The sequence below is a fragment of the Salvelinus namaycush genome, chromosome 41 (assembly GCF_016432855.1).
Source record: "Salvelinus namaycush isolate Seneca chromosome 41, SaNama_1.0, whole genome shotgun sequence".
Lineage (NCBI taxonomy): Eukaryota > Metazoa > Chordata > Actinopteri > Salmoniformes > Salmonidae > Salvelinus > Salvelinus namaycush.
Genome location: NC_052347.1, coordinates 2,672,827 through 2,696,955, shown reverse-complemented (window position 1 = coordinate 2,696,955; position 24,129 = coordinate 2,672,827). Strand labels below are relative to the sequence as shown.

Genomic DNA, 24,129 nt, shown 5'->3' with positions numbered 1-24,129 from the left:
CAGACATTGTATGGCGGGGGAACACACACAACCACTAAATGGAATTGTATATGAGAGAGAGAGAGGGAGAGAGAGAGAAAGGATTGGAAAGATGAAGGGAGCCATGATAGATAAGATGCTTTCTCTCCTCAGGGCAGCTTGGCACTGTTCACTATGTGTGTGTGTGTGTGTGTGCTGTTGTTCCCCAGAGCTGCCAGCATGGGCCCAGAAAACACAACCTAATGAAGCCATTAAAGAACTATTAGCCTGGCGCTCCAATCAGTCCTGACACACACACACAGAAACTGGAAAACGGAGATGCCCCCCCCCCCCCCATCCAACTTTGATTATTTCAATCAGCTGTGTAGTGCTATGGCAAACACCAAAACATGCACCCGAGGGGGGGGGGGGGCAGGACGGAGTTAGGGAAACCCTGCTGTACATGATATGTGCATCCGCTTGTTATGAGTGTGTGTGGTGGGGTGAAGGTATTTGAGTAAATAGCATCAGGGTGTCAACCCCCAGAGATCAGAGTCTTTGTATCAGTGGTTCTATGTCAAAAAGGATGACAGGTTGACCGAGATGTCAAGGTCCGGTCACAAAGGTCAGTCAAGGGGTTTTAAGACAGCCGTGGACACACGCACAGCCCAGCTACACAACTCACTATAGATCCCAGTTTAAAAGCAAAAAACACACACATCGGATTTTGTCAAATTAATACGTTTTTAAAAAAACACCACAAACACAGCGCTACTTCCCAGGTGTAGTAACATGCTCCCCACCACTAGATGGCAGTGGTTGATTTCCCTAGCGGCCTTGACTGGGATGAATGTTGATATAAACCAGCGGCTCGGCGCACTGAGGAGGATAACTCACTTACAGGGGGGGGAAAAGAGAATGAAGTGCTAGGAGATTGTTTCGGCGCTTAGCCTCGTGGAAACCCATAGGGGGATATACAGTGCATGTGAGCCATGTGTGTGGTGGAAGTGGAGACGGGCATGGGACTAAGGGAGGGAAGCCATCATGGTGGGTTGTGCATTATTGCTCCTTGATATAAAAAATGTCTTGAAATGTGTTGGAGCCATCACTTTTTGTCACGTCAGTGTGTGGTGCTTTGAACATTACTTCGGGAAGACGTTTCTTGGGAGACAGCATTTCACTCAGAAGAGACAGACACACGCGAGAGAGAGACACGAGAGAGAGACACAAGAGAGAGAGAGAGAGAGAGACACATGAGAGAGAGAGAAATAGAGAGAAAGAGAGAGAGACACACGAGAGAGAGAGAGACATGTTTCCCATGCTAATAAAGCCCCTTAAATTGAATTGTGGGGAGTGGGTGGAGAAAGACAGAGACAGGTAATGGTACTCACACTCCTTGGACATGCCCACTTCTAAACACTTCTGCAGGCGGCAGTACTGGCAGCGGTTGCGGGTGACCTTGTTGATGATGCAGCCTTTCTCGCGATGACAGGTGTACACCATGTTCTTCTGGATGCTTCGGCGGAAGAAACCCTGAGAGGAGAAGAGAGGTCGGGTGTTACATTTGCTTTATTTGCTCATAAAAAAAAAATGATAATTGTAAAAAAAAAAAAAAAAAAAAAAACGGGAGAGAAGGAGAGAAAGATTGCTTTTACGTTCTGGTTTTTCTTTGACAAAATAAGCCTATGAATGACATGCGTTGATGCCAATGTAGCATCACGGAACTGAGAAAGAGAGAGAGGGGCCATAAAAGGTTCTTGATCTAAAAGGCTCGTTTTAGATAGCAGCGGTATCATTGCGATAGTAAAACTAGAACAGGCCAGTTTGTGTGTGGAGACGGAAGGATAGAATGACCAACGGTGTCAACAAGTCACGTGACAAAGGACACCGCATAGACGACAGGCTCTAACATCCAATGACACTCAACATGCTGGTGAGTGATGTTCAAACGTGTGGGTGTGTATTGGCCCAAAACTCTCGTGTTGACCTATGGAGGGCGAGTGACAACAACATCAGTACATACGTAATAGTGATTGGGGGGGGGGGTAGATAGTTACATATCAGGATATTATTTTTGACGATATGTCGTATCGTTTTAACAATACCGCGATACTATTTGTGCGCCAGTCGGCTGTACCTGCACCCAGTATTTTTCCTTCATAGCCTGTTCTCCATCTTCTTTATAAAAACGGGAGCCAATTTGTTTTCAGCACATTTATTTCCATGACTGATTAAAACTAATTTTCTCACGGCTCTCTCTTGTCCCTCTGCAGCAGACATACGATGAGTAATATGTTCGGAACATCCGAGTCTCGATAAAATCACAGTATCGAAGGTCAATAGAATTGTGAGAATCTTAATACACATCGTATCGGCACCTAAGTATTGTCATATTGTAAAGAGAGGTCCTTTGCAATTCCCAGCTCTAATATGTAACAGGCTGTCTTCACACACACACACACACACACACAACCCCCCAATGACTCAATACGACACATCAACTTCCTTAAAACGAGTGCCCACACAGTGTTCAACTTCCCTTTCTGTGTGTCTGTGTCACGGAGCGTATTGTCCCACCACGTGTTTCTCCACGGTGACTAACCGTGGCACCACCGCCGCACGTGCTACGCTCTACTCTGAATCATGCCCGATCACACTCTGCTACTTGGGCATTCCAAAACGAGGCTGTTAACATATATCGGGACATGACTTTTACAACCCACTAAGCTGAGGGAAATGTGCGAGCTTTGGCAGCGCGTGCACACTTTAGGTGCCAATAGCGCAATTTGAAGGGGAAAAGTGTGTGTGTGGGAACGAGAACGTTCGCGGGGCATTAACAGTTGGCATTTTAGCCATTTAACAGATGTTTCTATTCAGAGCGTCTTACAGTAGTAAGTGCACACATTTTCGTACCTTCTCTTTTTGTTGTATTGGTCCCCTGTGGGAAACCGAACCCACAACCCTGGCGTTCCAAGCGCCGTGCTCTACCAACTGAGCTACATGGGACCATTAGGTGCGTTTGCGCATGTGTCTGTGTGTGTATCTATCTAAACATGCGGCTGTGTGGGCCTAGCTTGGCCAGGGGCTAGGTTAGTTGTGCCACACTGGGTGGGCATTAACTCACCAGTCTAAGCGCCAATGAGCTCCCCTTGGTTAATCCCTTAAGGGGCTTATGGGTAGGCAGGGCCTGGTGGCATCGGGGGAGCGTCACATTAACTCCCATTCCACTTAATTACTCTCTAAAAGAGGGAAGACCAAGCCCACCAGCGGCTGCCCTCCTCGCCCACAGAGACGATGGCGGCGAGAGACTGACAGGCAAGTAGTGTGGGAAGCTTTCAACCTATTGTGTTGAAGTGCGGTACGCGTGCGTGCGAGACGTTTGGCAAATACAACGCATGTTTCACCGTCATCTTGTGAATGTCTTGATCTTGGTCACCGATCAGAACATTGACAGTGAACAGTGCGGATTTAATAGCGTCTGTGTGCTGGAGTCATTCGTACAGAGTCATTCGTACAGAGTCATTCGTACAGAGTCATTCGTACAGAGTCATTCGTACAGAGTCATTCGTACAGAGTCATTCGTACAGAGTCATTCCTACAGAGTCATTCCTACAGAGACATTCCTACAGAGACATTCCTACAGAGACATTCGTACAGAGACATTCGTACAGAGACATTCGTACAGAGACATTCGTACAGAGTCATTCGTACAGAGTCATTCGTACAGAGTCATTCGTACAGAGTCATTCGACCTATCAAACATGTCATCGAGACGGGATGAGTGAGTGATGGCATACAGAGAGGTAAAAGGGTGCTGGACAGAAACACACGGAGTATACCAAACATTAGGAATGCCTTCCTAATATTGAGTTGCACCCCCTTTTGCCCTCGGAACAGCCTCAGAACACCATGGACTTTACAAGGTGTCGAAAGCGTTCCACAGGGATGCTGGCCCATGTTGACTCCAATGCTTCCCACGGTTGTGTCAAGTAGGCTGGATGTCCTTTGGGTGGTGGACCATTCTTGATACACACGGGAAACTGTTGAGTGTGAAAAAAACTTTTGACACAAATCAGTACGCCTGGCACCTACTACCATACCCTGTTCAAAGGTACTTAAATATTTGGTCTTGCCCATTCACCCTCAATGGCACACGTACACAATCCATGTCTCAATTGTATCAAGGCTTAAAAATCCTTCTTTAACCCGTCTCCTCCCCTTCATCTACACTGATTGAAGTGGATTTAACAGGTGACATCAATAAGGGATCTTATTACTTATTATTATTACTGACCAGGTGAAAACTGTCATGGAAAGGGCAGGTGGTCCTAATGTTTTGTACACTCGGAGTACACAATGATATGTGAAATAAATAGGAAAACAGATTTGACAGAAAATACAGATGAATATTTGAAAAGACAGGTCAAGAACAAAAACATACAGATGGACAGAGAGAAGATGAGTAGAGGGTACAGACAGACTGGCAAGCAAACAAACAAATCAAACGTAAACAGAGGGCAAATACAAACAGGCAGAAAGTGACGAATAAACAGGCTGTAAAGAAAGAGAAACGGAGAGCAAATATGGCCAGATTTGCAGCCAGATGCACAGGCTAATGAACTGATGCCCTGCAGCAACTAAGAGTATTGTTCGTGGCGGCGATTTGTGTGCCCCTCTGGTGTTGCGCTTTGCCCAGCAATATCACTAATCCACTCCATCGTGCACGCACACACACAATTGTGGGGGAGATTAAGTGGCAACAGCCCCTAATGTCGGCAGACCAGAGCTGGTGTGTGTGTGTGTGTGTGTGTGTGTGGTGGCAGAACAGAGTTGGTATGGCTTCGGCAGCGTGCACAGGCCAGGCCAAACACTCCTCTGATCTGAGCCCTGTATGAAGGTCAGGTGACCCGTTAAGCCCCTCCCTAACCCACCTTTGTCTGCCCTCAACCGGGATCAACAGAGCTGACATGGATGACTTGAAACGTACCATACATTAGCAAACATAGCACATCTGATGTCGGCCATTTTGTGCCAAATGGCCCTGGTTTCCTCGACTTGTGGGCTTTGTAAAGGTAGGGAAATGCAACTGAATGCAGCCGGTGATGGAGTCAGTGTGGACATGATGGGGCGTGAATCTAGCCCTGTTTCACTGGGTGCGGTCACATAGTGAACATACTGTATGTAAGCCTACCCTCCCAGCAGAAGGTAGTCATGTTACAACAGGGGCACTGCCAATGTGATGGGTGATGCCCTCTCCACATGCCAGAGGAGATTCCTGTGCCCAGTGTGCCATGCCAAGCAGTGCTGTTGCCAGTGGCACAACCATGAAAATCTCTCCATTCCAGTTAAGCACTTTTACTGGGTAAGTCTCCGTGCTATCACATTTATAGACTCAACTCCCACTGATTCAAACAGCAAATTCTTCATAACATCTGGCATTAGTATCAGGTCAACTTGGAATCCATGGAAAACTAGTAGTAAGCACTAACTAAAACAGAAAGGTCTCTATTGTTGTGCTAGTGGTGTGTGCTTGATGCTTTATGGGATCATGCTGCCCTACACAGGCCAATCAGCATCAAACACAGGCCAATCAGCATCAAACACAAGGCACAGATACAACAGTAGAGCGAGACCCTACTCCCCGAGTTGGAAGTGTACATACACTTAGGTTGGAGTCATTAAAACTCGTTTTTCAACCACTCCACAAATGTCTTGTTAACAAACTATAGTTTTGGCAAGTTGGTTAGGACATCTACTTTGTGCATGACAAGTAATTTTTCCAACAATTGTTTACATACAGATCATTTCACTTATAATGCACTGTATCACAATTCCAGTGGGTCAGAAGTTTACATATACTAAGTTGACTGTGCCTTTAAACAGCTTGGAACATTCTAGAAAATGATGTCATGGCTTTATCACACGTGGTGTGATCATAACAACATACAGGAACTCAAGTCCTTCTGTTCACCTGACTTAGAATTCCTCACAATCAAATGTCGACCGCATTATCTACCAAGGGAATTCTCTTCGATTATAATCACAGCCGTATATATTCCCCCCCAAGCAGACACAGATGGCCCTGAACGAACTTTATTTGACTATGTAAACTGGAAACCACATATCCTGAGGCTGCATTCATTGTAGCTGGGGATTTTAACAAGGCTAATCTGAAAACAAGACTCCCTAAATTCTATCAGCATATCGATTGCGCAACCAGGGCTGGTAAAACCCTAGATCATTGTCATTCTAACTTCCGCGACGCATATAAGGCCCTCCCCCACCCTCCTTTCGGAAAAGCTGACCACGACTCCATTTTGTTGCTTCCAGCCTACAGACAGAAACTAAAACAAGAAGCTCCCGCGCTCAGGTCTGTTCAACGCTGGTCCGACCAATCTGATTCCACGCTTCAAGACTGCTTCAATCACGTGGATTGGGATATTGAAAGAGATTTGCGTCAGTTCAAATCTGGTATCAGGACAAAATGTGATTCAGAGTCACCGAATATATTTTAAGTATTTTAATTAAACTCAAGCGATAAATGGTAAATGCAATTTTCGTATATACGGGTTCACTGTATCACCACGCAGGGTAAAGCAGGGAACTGTGGAATGTACTCAAATAGCAGTTCTTATACTATGACAGCTTTAGTTCCAACTCATCCAGTTGGCCTATCATAGTAGAGGCTGAGCGCGGTTTAAACTCTTGGGGCACCCGGACTTGTCCAAGTCCCTTAGTGCTTTCCTTCCTTTGTCCACATCTGGTTGCTGGGTAGATTAGCTCCTTCTTGTGTCTCCCCCTTGATTCTTCACTCAAACAATTCCTAATATGGTACTGATCAGTGCCCTAACCTCCCTGGTTGGCCTAGAGAGATGCACTCCTCCCCTCTCCAGATTGACCACAGCTTTTATGGCCTGTTATGTTTCCGGTCACCTACATCTACACACACCCACATCTGTATTGTTTGTGTATGTGTGTAACAAAACAATATTCATCTTCAAACAATATGCTAGCAGGCTATAGTGCATAAACATAAATCCTAACAATTTGTTCCGCATTGCGTCCAACAACAAATTTCGGTGAGCAAGTTCATTAGAAAGTGCATCGGCGATGTCGTACCCACAGCAACTATTAAAACATTCCCAAACCAGAAACCGTGGACTGATGGTAGCATTCGCGCGAAACTGAAAGCACGAACCACTGCTTTTAACCAGGGCAAGGTGACCGGAAACATAACCGAATACAAACAGTGTAGCTATTCCCTCCGCAAGGCAATCAAACAAGCTAAGCGTCAGTAGAGACAAAGTAGAGTTGCAATTCAACGGCTCAGACACAAGAGGTATGTGGCAGGGTCTACAGTCAATCACGGATTACAAGAAGAAAACCAGCCCCGTCGCGGACCAGGATGTCTTGCTCCCAGACAGACTAAATAACTTCTTTGCTCGCTTTGAGGACAATACAGTGCCACTGACACAGCCCGCTACCAAAACCTGCGGACTCTAATTCACTGCAGCCGACGTGAGTAAAACATTTAAACGTGTTAACCCTCGCAAGGCCCAGACGGCATCCCCAGCCGCGTCCTCAGAGCATGCGCAGACCAGCTGGCTGGTGTATTTACGGAGACCCTGGGTCTCGACCCCGCCCTGTGCAACTGGGTACTGGACTTCTGACGGGCTGTCCCCAGGTGGTGAGGGTAGGTAACATCTCCACCCCGCTGATCCTCAACACTGGGGCCCCACAGGGGTGCGTTCTGAGCCCTCTCCTGTACTCCCTGTTCACCCACGACTGCGTGGCCATGCACGCCTCCAACTCAATCATCAAGTTTGCGGACGACACTACAGTGGTAGGCTTGATTACCAACAATGACGAGACGGCCTAGAGGGAGGAGGTGAGGGCCCTCGGAGTGTGGTGTCAGGAAAATAACTTCACACTCAACGTCAACAAAACAAAAAGGAGATGATTGTGGACTTCAGGAAACAGTAGAGGGAGCACCCCCCTATCCACATCGACAGGACAGTAGTGGAGAGGGTAGTAAGTTTTAAGTTCCTCGGCGTACACATCACGGACAAACTGAATTGGTCCACCCACACAGACAGCGTTGTGAAGAAGGCTTGTCACCAAAAGCACTCACAAACTTCTACAGATGCACAATCGAGAGCATCCTGTCGGGCTGTATCATGTCACAAGATGTCACAGGAAGGCCATAAAGATCATCAAGGACAACAACCACCCGAGCCACTGCCTGTTCACCCCGCTATCATCCAGAAGGCGAGGTCAGTACATGTGCATCAAAGCAGGGACCGAGAGACTGAAAAACAGCTTCCATCTCAAGGCCATCAGACTGTTAAACAGCCACCACTAACATTGAGTGGCTGCTGCCAACATACTGACTCAACTCCAGCTCACTTTAATAATGGAAATTGATGGAAATTGATCAAAAATGTATCACTAGCCACTTTAAACAATGCCACTTAATATAATGTATATGTATATACTGTACTCTATATCATCTACTGCATCTTGCCATCTTTATGTAATACACGTATCACTAGCCACTTTAAACTATGCCACTTTTATGTTTAGATACCCTACATAACTCATCTCATATGTATATACTGTACTCGATACCATCTACTGCATCTTGCCTATGCCGTTCTGTACCATCACTCATTCATATATCTTTATGTACATATTCTTTATCCCTTTACACTTGTGTGTATAAGGTAGTAGTTGTGGAATTGTTAGGTTACTCATTGGTTATTACTGCATTGTCGGAACTAGAAGCACAAGCATTTCGCTACACTCGCATTAACATCTGCTAACCATGTGCATGTGACAAATACAATTTGATATGATTTTATTTCTGATAGGCTTATTGACATCATTTGAGTCAATTGGAGATGTACCTGTGGATGTATTTCAAGGCCTGCCTTCAAACTCAGTGCCTCTTTGCTTGACATCATGGGAAAATCAAAAGAAATCAGCCAAGACCTCAGAAAAAAAAAACATTTTAGACCTCCACAAGTCTGGTTCATCGTTGGGAGCAATTTCCAAACTCCTGAAGGTACCACATTCATCTGTACAAACAATGGTACGCAAGTATAAACACCATGGTACCACGTAGCCGTCATACCGCTCAGGAAGGATATGCGTTCTGTCTCCTAGAAATGAACGTACTTTGGTTCGAAAAGTGCAAATCATTCCCAGAACAACAGCAAAGGAGCTTGTGAAGATGCTGGAGGAAACAGGTACAAACATATCTATATCCACAGTAAAACAAGTCCTATATTGACATAACCTGAAAGGCAGCTCAGCAAGGAAGAAGCCACTGCTCCAAAACCGCTGCTCCAAAACCGCCATAAAAAAGCCAGACTACGGTTTGAACTGCACATGGGGACAAAGATCATACTTTTTGGAGAAATATCCTCCATAGAACTGTTTGGCCATAATGACCATTGTTATGTTTGGAGGAAAAAGCGGGAGGCTTGCAAGCCGAAGAACACCATCCCAAATGTGAAGCAAGGGGGTGGCAGCATCATGTTGTCGGGGTGCTTTGCTGCAGGAGGGACTGGTGCACTTCACAAAATAGATGGCATCATGAGGTAGGAAAATGATGTGGATATATTGAAGCAACATCTCAAGACATCAGTCAGGAAGTTAAAGCTTGGTTGCAAATGGGTCTTCCAAATGGACAATAACCCCAAGCATACTTCCAAAGTTGTGGCAAAATGGCTTAAGGACAACAAAGTCAAGGTATTGGAGTGGCCATCACAAAGCCCTGACCGCAATCCCATAGAACATTCGTGGGCAGAACTGAAAAAGCGTGTGCGAGCAAGGAGGCCTACAAACCTGACTCAGTTACACCAGCTCTGTCAGGAAGAATGGACCAAAATTCACCCAACTTATTGTGGGAAGCTTGTGGAAGGCTGCCCAAAACATTTGACCCGAGTTAAAAAATTTAAAGGCTACCAAATACTAATTGAGTGCATGTAAACTTCTGACCCACTGGGAATGTGATGAAAGAAATAAACGCTGAAATAAATCACTACTATTATTCTGACATTTCACATTCTTAAAATAAAGTGGTTATCTTAATTGACCTAAGACAGGGAATTTGTATGAGGATTAAATGTCAGGAATTGTGGAAAACAGAGTTTTAAATATATTTGGCTAAGGTGTATGTAAACTTCCGACTTCAACTGTATTTAGGAACTGATCTAGAAAGACTAGTCAACACTCCCTAGAAAGAGAGTGCGAGAGTGACACCCTCTCAATCCCTCAAATATGCATCACAATATCACAGCCCGTCCAACGCATACCACAGCCGACATGAAATAATCATGGTGGAAAGAGGTGAGCTAGGTGACTTCGCCACGCTGCAAACACTGTGATCGTGAAACTCCCCTACCACTCTTCATGCAGTGCAGGGCTGTGATTTTATTATGCCGTCTAAGTGTACGTCCCAAAAGGCACCTCAAAAGGGTGCAATTTGGGATGCAGTCTCAGGGAGGAACTCTTTCTCTCTTATTCTGCTATGGGCCGGAATGAGGGTTCTAACCTGTAAGTGGCCATCTCGGATTCAGCTGGGTTCGTTTGCTGATGCCTTATTGACACTCTTACTAGAGAGGTCCTGGATTTGAGGTCAGAGAGGAAGGACACCTCAGGATACCTCGACGGCACAAGTCCACTAGAGCAGTGGTTCCCAAACTTTTTATAGTCCCGTACCCCTTCAAACATTCAACCTCCAGCTGCATACCCCCTCTAGCATCAGGGTCAGCGCACTCTCAAATTACGTTTTTTTTTGCCATCATTGTAAGCCTGCCACACACTATACGATACATTTATTAAACATAAGAATGGGTGTGAGTTTGTCACAACCCAGCTCGTGGGAAGTGACAAAGAGCTCTTATAGGACCAGGGCACAAATAATAATAATCAATCATTTTGCTCTTTATTTAACCATCTTACATATAAAACCTTATTTCTTCATCAACAATTGTGAATAACTCACCACAGGTTAATGAGAAGGGTGTGCTTGAAAGGATACACATAACTCTGCAATGTTGAGTTGTTGGAGAGAGTCTCCGTCTTAAATAATTTTCTGTCAGGCATTCACTTGGTAGCAGGAGCCTCTCGGTGGATGCTGCATTCGACCGTTGACGCAATTCGACAGCGACTTTGTTGTGATCCTTGGGGACCGCCATTTTTAAGTATGGAGGAGGGAGATGTAGTGGAGGCGTTATCCTGGCTATTTTGTGCCATCCTTTTACATTTTTGTTTGTGTCCAGCAATGGAGTGAACAGAATAGTAGAGACAGCTGAAAAGAGCCTAAGAAATTCACAACGTATCGTCATGCGCAGAGAGGATAGTTTCAGCCTGTTGAAAGACCAGCTTATGCGTCGAAAGGCTCTGCCCAGATGCTCAAAAGTCCTTCCATTATTCTGTTTTTGCTCTAGTGTTATTCGTTAGTGTAGCTGTACTGTTCGTAGTCAGATTTTCCTTCTCTTTTAAATATGGAACCATTGACTCGTGCATGAGTATTAACAACGAACGCGACACACACTGTGACATCATTGCGTGACATCAATCATTGAATACAGACATTTGTAACCCCACCCACAAGCCTACTTGGTTCGAGGACGGTACCAGATATCAAACGAGGCTGAATATCCCGCTTGGTTCCAGGAATCAAGTGGGCCATGGGCAAACGGAAATTAAATTGGAACCGTGATATTCACGGCACGGCCCATCAGTGGAAAAGCCCTCTTAGTGACCTCTGACGCCTCCGAGCCGCCAAGCCACTGAGGGTGCATTTGCAGATGTGAAAGGAAAAAGAGGATAAGGGGCGAAATGGTATAGAAGGGAGGGACAGGTTGAGTGGAGAGCACTTCTGTGCACATGGGAGTCACTATGACACATTTGGACCACTGTTGAGAGGTGTACTACGCACACACACAAATGCACCCACTAAATAGTATGTTTCCTCTCTCGTCTTTTGACAGCGACAGCTGTTAGTGGCCTGAAATCCCCCTGGACTGAAGCTCAGTAATTGCAAGGTGCGGAGAATGTTCTGGCAGCAGAGGGCTGGTACCGTGGACGAAGACTGGCCTAGAGCACTGGAAGTACAACCACAGCTAAACACCTACAGGAGCTAGACCTTACAGCTCTGGAATTAAACAATACACTGTGGCTAAACTACAGGAGCTAGACCTTACAGCTCTGGAATCAAACAATACACTGTGGCTAAACTACAGGAGCTAGACCTTACAGCTCTGGAATTAAACAATACACTGTGGCTAAACTACAGGAGCTAGACCTTACAGCTCTGGAATCAAACAATACACTGTGGCTAAACTACAGGAGCTAGACCTTACAGCTCTGGAATCAAACAATACACTGTGGCTAAACTACAGGAGCTAGACCTTACAGCTCTGGAATCAAACAATACACTGTGGCTAAACTACAGGAGCTAGACCTTACAGCTCTGGAATCAAACAATACACTGTGGCTAAACTACAGGAGCTAGACCTTACAGCTCTGGAATCAAACAATACACTGTGGCTAAACTACAGGAGCTAGACCTTACAGCTCTGGGATTAAACAATACACTGTGGCTAAACTACAGGAGCTAGACCTTACAGCTCTGGGATTAAACAATACACTGTGGCTAAACTACAGGAGCTAGACTTAACAATACTGGAACTACAGCAATTATAAAAGAGAGGGGGAGTTAGCGCTTTACAGGAGAGAAGTGCTAATACGGGGATTAAAGCTGTGTTCGAATACTCACACTAACCGCACTATTTGTGAAGTAAATTGAGTACGTAGTATGCTTATTGGTCATAGTATGGATATAGTTAGTATGCCAAAAGTTCCCGGATGTCACACTGAATTCGCCATAATACGAAGTACACAAGCAGTCGACACTTTCCCCGTGTGTTTAGGGCCCATAACGGTATTCTTCAGGAAATGGGCGTGGCTTCACAATGTTTTCAGATTTTAAGAAAACGGCGGGAAATATGCATGCTGAAGTCCGGCGAGAGCGGAGACAAATTAACTAATTAAATTAACTGCGTTAACTAATTATGGCAAATGTTAATAAAATGTTGAGCAATGGTAATAGAGTAATGACTTTTCAAATAAGTTACGCTACGTTGGTTGACAATTTGTAGCTATCCTTACGAGCCGCATAGCAATTCAGCAGTATGTACCGGTATGTACTGAGCTGGTCATGGGTGCACCTCAGCCACGCTCAAGGTCCTAAACGATATTATTACCGACATCGATAAAAGACAATACTGTGCAGCCGTATTCGTCGACCTGGCCAAGGCTTTCGATTCTGTCAATCACAACATTCTTATCGGCAGACTCAACAGCCTTGGTTTCTCAAATAATTACCATGCCTGGTTCACCAACTACTTCTCAGAGAGTTCAACGTGTCAAATCGGAGGGTCTGTTGTCCGGACCTCTGGCTGTCTCTATGGGGGTGCCACAGGGTTCAATTCTCGGGCCGACTCTCTTCTCTGTATACATCAATGATGTCACTCTTGCTGCTGGTGATTCTCTGATCCACCTCTACGCAGACGACACCATTCTGTATACTTCTGGCCCTTCTTTGGACACTGTGTTAACTAACCTTCAGACGAGCTTCAATGCCATACAACTCTCCTTCCGAGGCCTCCAACTGCTCTTAAATGCAAGTAAAACTAAATGCATGCTCATTAACCGATCGCTGCCCGCACCTGCCCGCCCGTCTAGCATCACTACTCTGGACGGTTCTGACTTAGAATATGTGGACAACTACAAATACCTAGGTGTCTGGTTAGACTGCAAACTCTCCTTCCAGACTCACATTAAGCATCTCCAATCCAAAATTAAATTAGCATGCGCTCCAGCAGGTAGATTTCACTGGTTACCCCCAAAGCCAATTCCTCCTTTGGCCGCCTTTCCTTCCAGTTCTCTGTTGCCAATGACTGGAACGAATTGCAAAAATCACTGAAGCTGGAGACTCATATCTCCCTCACTAACTTTAAGCATTAGCTGTCAGATTAGCTCACAGATCACTGCACCTGTACATAGCACATCCAACTACCTCATCCCCATATTTTTTATTTATTTTTTGCTCCTTTGCACCCCAGTATCCCTACTTGCAAATTCATCTTCTGCACAGTGTTTAATTGCTAAATTGTAATTACTTCGACACTACGGCCTATATTGCCTTACCTCATTTGCACACACTGTATATAGATTTTTTTATTGTGTTATTGACTGTACGTTTGTTTATGTGTAACTCTGTGTTGTTGTTTGTGTCGCACTGCTTTGCTTCATCTTGGCCAGGTCGCAATTGCAAATGAGAAATTGTTCTCAACTGGCCTACCTGGTTAAATAAAGGTGGAAAAATAAAACATTTAATTTTAAAAAGTTAGCTAGTTACCTAAAGTTAGTTGGCTACTAATACATCAAACTTGCCAGGCAGTATTTTAACTATCTGCTATCTAACTACCCAACGTTTCTTGACTTGATTATTCACATCATTCTTAGCTTAAGTTGTATAGTCATTGTGCGTTCAATGGAAATTGTTAATTCTGGCCATCTACTCCCATTTCAGAGCACTCTCGTCCGAGTGTGCCAGAGAGCAGAACGACTGCTAAATTTACGAACGCTCAACGTCGGCAAAAAAAATAAGCGGAATTAAACTGTTACAGCAGAACAGTTACCAACCCTCTAGATAACCAGCTCTGCTACAGCGTGTAAAATGGTCAGAGTGAGGTGCTCTCTCATTTGCGTCTGGAAGTAGCTAGCCAACATTAGCCAGTTAGCCTGGGTGCTTGACTACCGTTGTGATGGTCAGAACGCTCAGATCAACTCTACTCTTCTTGCCAGAGCGTCTAGTGTCTAGTTCTAGCGTCTAGTTCACTCTCTGAACGCTCAGAGAGCGAAACGCTCCGGATTTAAGAACGGGGGAGAAGATCGAAGGTTTGGTGAGGGTTAAAAGTACACAGACAGATGTCGGGGAACACAAACTACACTGCCCATAAACACACCTGAAACACACACACACACACAGGTTACAGCCAGGCAGAACGCCCTGTGGAACCCATGGGTTAAGGGTCTATAAATAAAGAGGGGATGACAGAGAGAGATAGGAAGAGAGAGCAAGAGACAGAGCATGAGATAGACGGCGAGCGAGCGATAGAGAGAGAGAGAGAGCGAGAGAGCGAGAGAGCGAGAGAGCGAGAGCGAGATAGAATGAAGAGAGCCATGGGGGAAGTGTTCAGGTTGATAAAGAGCAAAAGAAAGATGAAAATACAGAGAGAAAGATTATCAGAGAGAGATAGACAAAGAGAGATGCAGAGAAGGATGAGAGAGGAGAGGGAGAACAACCTGAAAGGACTCTGTGGACCTATATCTGATATGGGATCCTTGATCTCTTCCTGGCCACCGGCCGACCCCTGATCTCTTCCTGGCCACCGGCCGACCCATGGGAGCCTGCGATTGACCCTGGTGCGACCTGGGACAGGGGATCTACTCACGTTACGGTGACCTTCTACCGTGGGGGGGGGGGGGGGGGGGGGGGGGGGGGTCAACACCCATACACCATTTCACTCCATAACATCACACCGTGTCCTGCCTTCCCAGTCTTGTAAGCCTCTTTAGCTGCACCACTAATCCTAGCCCCCGGTAACAGCCTGGGGTGTGTGTGTGTGTGTGTGTGTGTGTGTGTGTGTGTGTGTGTGTGTGCGTGCATGCATGCATACAAAACAGATTACTTGTGTATATGCACAGGGGTCACAGTATGTCGTGTGTATGTAACATGGCTAAATCTTCTGCCCTAATCTATGTGCTCTCTGTCACCTCTGGGTCTGCATGGCAAACGGCCAAGGAACACAAGTAAGATACTCAAGGGCCAGTCTGCCCTTCCCCCTGTTGAGGGGCCAAAATCTTGGTCTCTCTCTCGCACAGTATCTAGCGGACTGACTATTGGAATGTGTGAGAGAATAATACTACCACAGCCGTGATTGCTATCTGTATTCGAAACTTCTTCCCTGAAGAGAACTCGGATGCCATCGACACGCATGTACGATCTCTTTGGTGACGTGTAGTGGTTCAGAGTGTACTCTGATGACACGGTATATGCAAGGATTTCCTTTGTGCCGTCTCAGGAATGCGGCCTCGTCTCCATTGTACCCAGCCCACCACCTCAAGTCTTCACACATAGAGGTGACCCCCTTTCTTTAGGATGTCGGCTGGTTCCATCTGATTGGATATCTTAGTTTTATTACCTAATCTGTGGCTTGGTCAAACATTGATTTTGAACACAAGTCAGATCTGGTAGAAATGGAATGAAGGTCTGTTTGCTCTTCTCCTGCAAAAGGGTTTTATGAAAACGCTTCTCTCTTTTAGGACTCCCGAGTGGCACAGCGGTCTTAGGCACTGCACCTCAGTGCTAGAGGCGTCACTACAGACCCTGGTTCGATTCCAGGCTGTATCATAGCCGGCTGTGATTGGGAGTCCCATAGGGCGGCGCACAATTGGCCCAGCGTCGTCCGGGTTAGGGTTTGGCCGGGGTAGGCCGTCATTGAAAATAAGAATTTGTTCTTAACTGACTTGCCTAGTTAAATAAAGGTGAAATAAAACAAATACAAAATAAAAGCCTATGGGTCCGTTTTGTTCATGCTTGTTGGATGCATTTGCAGTTCGTTTTGGGGTTTTTTCAGATTAATTTGTGTCCAAAATAAATGAATGGTAAATAATGTAGTGTCATTTCGGAGTGGCTTTTATAGATGCTAACCTCCCCTATTATTGGCATGTCCTGGGGGTATGATCTTTGACCCTCTGTAACTTTCTTACTCATCATTATTCACAATTCATTATCCATAATTATGGTAGCATCCACATTCACGTAGAAGTGTTCAGAAACATTCTATTCTTATTTATAATATAAGTGACTCCAAAATGACACAAAACCTTATTTACCATTCATTTCGATCGGGCACAAAGTAATCTGAAACATAACCAAAACTACCTGCAAATGCATCCAACGAGTTTGTAGAGTCACAAAGATGATGCAGTCATTGCATGTTAGGAATATGGGACCAAATACTAAACTTTTGGCTACTTTATTTACAACAATCTTCATGGGTGTCAATCATTTTGAACCCTACCTCTTCGAGAAGAAAAATGACTACCTGTTAAACAAAATCTGTTGTGTTCGTCTACATATATAATTCACCCCAAAACTTGTCATACAATATAGCTCAGTATTTTTTATCATTGATTTTATACAGTCGTTAATTGCTTATCTTTATCCAAAAGGGGTCAATCAATATTACCACACTACATTACCACGCGGCTGTGGACATAATCAGGTTTGAATGCCTGCATACATCAATAGATTATACTGGATGCGTATGTTGATTAGTGTTCCTCTGCTGTTTTGACAGCTCTGTTATTCGAGATGACAACTAACGACTGCACATTTGCAGACAGTCAATTTCCCTAAATCTGGGAATGGGGATGAGTGTGTATGGGGAATGAGCGTTCCAATTTGCAAAAAAGAAAGAAAAAAAAAAAAGAAGAGAGAGAAGCCTCCAGCAACAACAACAACAAAAAATACAAAAATGAAAAGTAGACCACAGATACACGTCCTCCCGGGACCCCAAAGAGAAAAACAACCAAGAAAAGAAAAAAAAGGGAGAGAAAAAAACATGCAAATTTAATGAAGATGTGCATTTTCTTCCAGGAGAGATAGAAGAAGGGTTTGTGTGGGAACAGGAAAGGACTGTGCGCCTACCTAAACATCAAACACGCACACACATGGCAGGGGGACTGTGTAGTCGCGCACTAGTTAGGCTAGCACTAACCTGTGCTTTACCTCAGTCCCAATGGAGGGCCAATATACATTTAGATGCTGGCAGCCTTCAATTATTTAGGATACTTCAGATAGCAAGCTGATGCTCAATCTGGTAGCGGGAGGCGTTTCCAGGCAATAGAGTCAGAATAGGCAGTCGACACAGTTATGGCAATGGCGTAGAACTCTGGTACATGCTTTAAATCTCTCCTCAGCACTTGACTGATATTTAAAGTCATTCACTGGCCTGAGAGTTCAGGTTCCCCAAGTCCTGGGGCACAAAGCGAGAGAGAGAGGGCGATAGAGGAAGAGGCGAGGGAAGAGTGAGAACGAGCAAACGGGAGGGAGGTGAAGACAGAGAGATACAACGCGAGATGGACGGAAGGAAAAAGAGCACGGCCAAGTGTCTCACCTTGCAGCCCTCGCAGGCGCTGACTCCATAGTGGTATCCCGAGGACTTGTCCGCACAAACGAAGCAGGGTTTGTAGATTCGTGGGGGAGGAGGCGGCGAGGGGGGACTGGGGACTATCTCCTCCGAGCTGGTGCTCTGGGTCTCTATGGCTGCAGAGAGAGAGAGAGAGAGAGAGAGAGAGAGAGAGAGAGAGAGAGAGAGAGAGAGAGAGAGAGAGAGAGAGAGAGAAAGTGGAGCGGGAGATTAGGTTAGCTTAATCTATAGGGCTGGATGAATTTAAAGACATACAACTATGCTATTACTAAGCCTAATCACCGATTAAGACATGGTGGAAATGAGTGACAATGGCACATTGCAACAAGTGGACCGTATGAAAGATTCAGTGGAACCACAGTTGGTAATTGGGTAGGTAACTTGTAACACAGCTCACTTAAATAATTACCACTTTCTGATGTAACTGCATGTTGAGAGAGAGAGAGACAGAGAGAGAGACAGAGAGAGAGACAGAGAGAGAGACAGAGAGAGAGACAGAGAGAGAGACAGAGAGAGGGAAAGAAAGAAAGACAGAGGTTAAGTGAGAGATTTAAATAGATCAAAAGAGAATTAGGATGAAAGAGAGTGAATGACAATACGAGCCGCTTCACTTTCATGTAATGGCTGCCAAAGGTGTTTCCATCAAATATTAACTCTGGGGTGGAAATGCAATCAATACTTCCTCATTTCGTTTTTTTTTCTCTGTAATTTGGAAATATTTCTATCATTTTTCTTTCCCTTTGAAAATGTGGAGTAGGTCGCGTAGATCATTAGGAAAAATCTCAATTATAACCCTTTTTTAGATGACATTTTAAGGCAGCAAAATGTGAAGCCTGTAAGGCGTGTAGACTTTCACTAGCGGCTGTATGCGGTATAAAAAAAAGGAGGACATGCCTTCGGTGTGATGAGAAACAGTCATCTTTGTAATTCACAGTCCATCATGTAATCTCCTCCACTTCTTGGAAGAGGGGCTTACATCATGTGGAAGGCTGTGAGAGGCAGACCCTGAACGCACACACAGACACACACACACACACGCAGGCTCACATACAGGTTACATTCATGTACACACAACACACCTTCAATCTGTCAGAGCTCTCCTAGTATGTGTGCGTGTGTGTGTGTGTGTTAAGCTTAGGGGTCAGACTGAACACTGAAGTGTTAGTAAGTGCTCTAGTTTTACCCCAGGACTCAAAAGGACCTGCAAGGCAGCATGAGAGAACGAAAGGGGAAAGGAACACACACACACACAAACAAACCCTGACCTAATAACACACATATTTCTGGCCCTAACCCACCATGTGAAAGTTGATGCATGAATCTGTCCTATATGTTCTAGTGTGTGTGTGTGTGTGTGTGTGTGTGTGTGTGTGTGTGTGTGTGTGTGTGAGAGAGACTTCTCAGTGTACAATCTTACTTGTTTCCATCATTACCACACTAAACCCCCACACATTCTTCTACCTTTCACTCATCTCTCTCACTCCCCCTGCATCTCTCCTTTTCTCTCTCCCTCTCCAGATTCTTTCCATTCTCCCTCGACATACCCAACACCCTGCCCCCCACACATTTGCGATTCCCCCCTGTCCTTCTGTCCTCCAATCCCCAGCCATGTTCCCCTCTGCCCTTTCCCCTTTGACCCCCAGTCATCTCCGGTCCCCGCCATTTCCCGGCTTCCCCTCTATATCTCCTGACATAACACACATTCCAGTGTCTGCACCCCCCCCCCCCCTCTCTTTTTTTCTGCAAGCTCAGTCCACCTTCCCATCAGTGCTGGATAGGTGCCAACAATAACACCGGTATAGGGGCTGGGGGGAATTCCAAAACCATTACATTTGTGTGTGTGTGTGTGTGTGTGTGTGTGTGAGAGAGATGAGAGTCAGTTGGGGAGTGTGTGTGCATACTTATGGTCTACAAAGTATTATTTTCAAAACAGACAATGTTTTCACTGTGTGAGAATGAAACGAGAGGAAAAAGTTGAGGAAGACATTGGGGGGGGGGGGGGGGAGAGAGACACGGAGAGTCCGGAAGAACATGAGAGAGAAAGAGAACGAAACCGAGGATGACGAAAAACGATAGAGACCATCTAGGATCCCTCCAGTGATCGCTGGGTTCGGAACAGACGAAGAACAGGACCACTAGAAAAACATGGCACGCCAAAGCACCATTATATTAGCTTTGGCCAATTGGGCCAATTGTGCGCCGCCCTATAGGACTCCCAATCACCGGCCGGATGTGATGCAGCCTGGATTCGAACCAGGTACTGCAGTGACACCTCTTGCACTGAGATGCAGTGTCTTAGACCACCGAGCCACTCGGGAGGATAAATACAGGGGAGAGAAAAAAAAACTAGATGAGAAAACGATGTATTCACTGCCTGTTGTTGTCCTGCCAAGGCCCTTCCTCTAGTGTCCTCGGTCGCTCTGAATAGCTCAAATACAAAACATAGAAAAACAAGAAAATGAATAAAACTAGACAAATACACAATGGAAAAGATCCGGCTCTCGGGATGCTGCAATTCAGTCTAGCCCAAATGCTACCAGATCACCCCGTCACTCGTTGTCATTTAGCACAGATCCTGAATCAGAGGTAATGAGAGCGTCTCTACGATGCTAACTGGAGGATGGGTTGAGTTTTGGTCCCGAGAACAGTGGTTCAGGTGTGTGGAGGGGGAAGTGAAAGTGTTTTCCTTGCAGGTCAATAACCAATTCATTTCCCAGGAACAACTTTGACGATTACTGTCTGGGATCTACTAAACGTTTTATAGGATGTCTAGATATATAGATACTAGTCGATCGCTATGATGAATGGTACCAGTTCTATATCCCATTTGAGCCCGAGCCTCATCTACTTTTTCAGTCTATGCTCAGCTGCATCTTTCCAAGTATATCCACTACAGATCAGCGGGTGTTTCCTGTGTTCAAAATAAGCCAGGGTGTCACTGAAAATACACCAGCCCTAACAGAGACAGAAAGAAGACACGAGAGAGGAGGATGTGAAGTCTTTATCTCCTCTCCAGGCGCACGCACGCACACACAGAGAGAGAGAGAGGAAACGAATGACGGTTGAGGCTTCAGTGGTGTCTTTGTGCCAGCTAAGGGAGGTATTTTGGGCAGGTAGACACGCAGAAAAAAGGGGCGACAGAGAAAGCGGGCTCAGAAAAAGGGGGAGTGAGAGGGGGACACACTGATGTTGTGCTGCTGTACGGTATCAAACCAACACGTTTCAAGGTTAAAAAAACAAAACACAGGAAGTAAGACATTTCAAACAAGTAAGTAAGACATTTTCCTCCTCTTTCCCCGTGCTTATTTCACATTACACTCGCTCCATTTTCTCACCCCTCTCTCACCCTCTCCAGCGCTGTTCGTCTCACCCTTCTTCTCCTTCCCTCTCCTGCCTTTGCACTCAGTCTTTGTGTGTGCGTGCCAGCCCCCTGTTCCCTGGAGCCCTGTCTGACCTCTTTTCTGCCAAGCTGTCCTTGTACGAGTCCTGACTCGTGTATGAGTGGCACATTAGAGGGTGAAATAGGGACGTCCTCGTCCTCACGTGGAACTCTACCTGCACGCCTGGGGCTACGCCACCCAAACTGGTCCCAGACACCATGTGTTAAAATGAAACCATGTGTAATAACAAAACCAGGATTTTATCAGATGAAAGCCAAACTGATCAGCTCATCACTAATCGATCCTCCCGGGTAGGCGACGTACACCAGCTATAGTGAGCTAGCGTCGTTAACGACTAGGCTCCGCAAGCTTCCTTGTCACCTCAGCTAAAATGGGGACATTTGAGAAAGAAGCCGACTTGATGCCAAAGGCAGTTCACCCTGATCAAGGACATGGCTGGACTACAATGAATGGCTCCAAAGTGCATTTTGACCTGGATCTCAAAAGGGGAGTTCCCACTCAAACTAATCTACTTTAATAAATCATATCAAATTGTATTTGGTCACAAGCGCCGAATACAATAGGTGTAGACATTACCGCGAAATGCTTACTTACAAACCCTTAACCAACAATCCAGATTTTTTTTTTTTTTAAGTGCGCAAATAATTTGCTAAAATTATAACAATAACTATAAAACGGGGGGGGGGGGGGGGGGGGGGGGGGTGTACAGCGGGTAGCGGTACCCAGGCGAGGTAATTGAGATATGGAAATGTAGGTAGGGGTAAAGTAACTATGCGTAGATAATAAACAGCGAGTAGCAGCAGCGTAAAAAAGGGGGTCAATGCAAATAGTCCGGGTAGGCATTTGATTGACTGTTTAGCAGTCATATCTCTTGGGGATAGAAGCTGTTAAGGAGCCTTTTGGATCTAGACTTGGCACTCCAGTACCGCTTTCCGTGCGGTAGCAGAGAGAACAGTCTATTAGGGTGGCTGGAGTCTTCCTCCTTAGGGCCTTCCTCTGACACTGCCTGGTATAGAGGTTCTGGATGGCAGGAAGCTTGGCCCCAGTGATGCACTGGGCAGTACACACTACCCTCTGTAGCGCCTAGTGGTCGGATGCCGAGCAGTTGCCATACCAAGCGGTAATGCAACCAGTGAGGATGCTCTCGAGGGTGCAGCTGTATAACTTTTTGAGGATCTGATGACCCATGGAAGGCAGACTCAATTAGAAACCATCATCACACAGGAGGACTTTTTCCTTCCCTCTTTCTTTCCAGAACTCCCATCAGGCAAAATGATGTATGTCCTCTCTCGCCACCACTCCCTCGCTTTTTGCTTAGTCTCGATTCCAACACAAGTGTTTTCATGGAGGCATGCTAACCGTGGGTGAGCCATTGTCAAAGCATGACCAGGAGTTTTGTTGTTGAATAAAGCAAAGCGTTTTCTCTCTGAATCTGGCTTACTCTTCACGTTTTCTGTTCTTGTCATTAGTAATTATTGGATCATCGAGCATACAATTTCAGTTCCATGCAGCACATCACCCACAACCCTGGTGATGTCAGCACAACACTGACCAAAAGAGCAGGTCCAGTACGTCGCTTTCCGGGTGACCGAACCAAATTCACATAGACATATTAGCTATAGATCTTTCGTTCTCTTTGAAAGCAAGTCTGACAAGCAGTAGATCTGTTGTTTGTGCTCCATTTCTATGCTTCCCGTTCCTAAGTTTAGCTTTCGCATATGTTTTGTTTCGGTTATGTACACAGGCTTCAAAACAGCTAAAGATATGATATCTTTGGTTATTGAAAATATATTTCACAGCGGTTTAGATTTCGCATTGACTCTCTACACTATACACTGCTTGTTTTGCCATATAAACCGAAATTAGGCAAACATGATAACATTTTATCAACCGTGTAATGGCGGAGCGATTTCTACATATTGCGCATTTAAGAGTTAAACAAAGGTTAAAAAAAGAATAATTAGACACTTCCTTAGCTGCTCATTGTAAGAGCCGATCACACGGAGTGCTGATCACCTGACCAGACTGACGGGGTGGGGGTTGTATGGTGGAGAGGCGGAGGGGTCAGGGGGAGAGGGACGGCGAGTGGCAGAGGGCTCTCATATTTCCCTTAACCCCCCTGGGCCCTGTTGACCTATCTGTCTGCCTGGCGTGACCTTGTGCTTGCCCCATTTGACCCCTAGCTGACAGATGGGCCTGTTTGGCTGGCTGAGAGGGCCAATAGTGTTAGTGTCTGATCTGAGGGTCACAGAGACAAAAAGGCACAGACAAAAAACAATCACGTATACGGTTGAAGTCGGAAGTTTACATACACCTTTGCCAAATACGTTTAAACTCAGTTTTTCACAATTCCTGACATTTAATCCTAGTAAAAATCCCATGTCTTAGGTCAGTTAGGATCACCACTTTATTTTAAGAATGTGAAATGTCAGAATAATAGTAGAGAGAATTATTTATTTCAGCTTTTATTTATT

General features: G+C 45.4%; 1 protein-coding gene across 3 annotated transcripts in view; it reads right to left on the bottom strand.

Moving 5' to 3' along the window:
* The window catches only part of LOC120034296 (retinoic acid receptor alpha-like), a 177,925-nt gene that overhangs the window by 4,840 nt on the left and 148,956 nt on the right, over positions 1-24,129 (bottom strand). For all 3 annotated transcript variants that reach the window (XM_038980797.1, XM_038980798.1, XM_038980799.1), the window contains 2 exons: positions 18,222-18,370; positions 1,350-1,491 (listed from right to left, as the gene is read on the bottom strand). In XM_038980797.1, the coding sequence (XP_038836725.1) occupies positions 1,350-1,491; positions 18,222-18,370 (291 nt within the window). The remainder of the gene's footprint in view (positions 1-1,349; positions 1,492-18,221; positions 18,371-24,129) is intronic.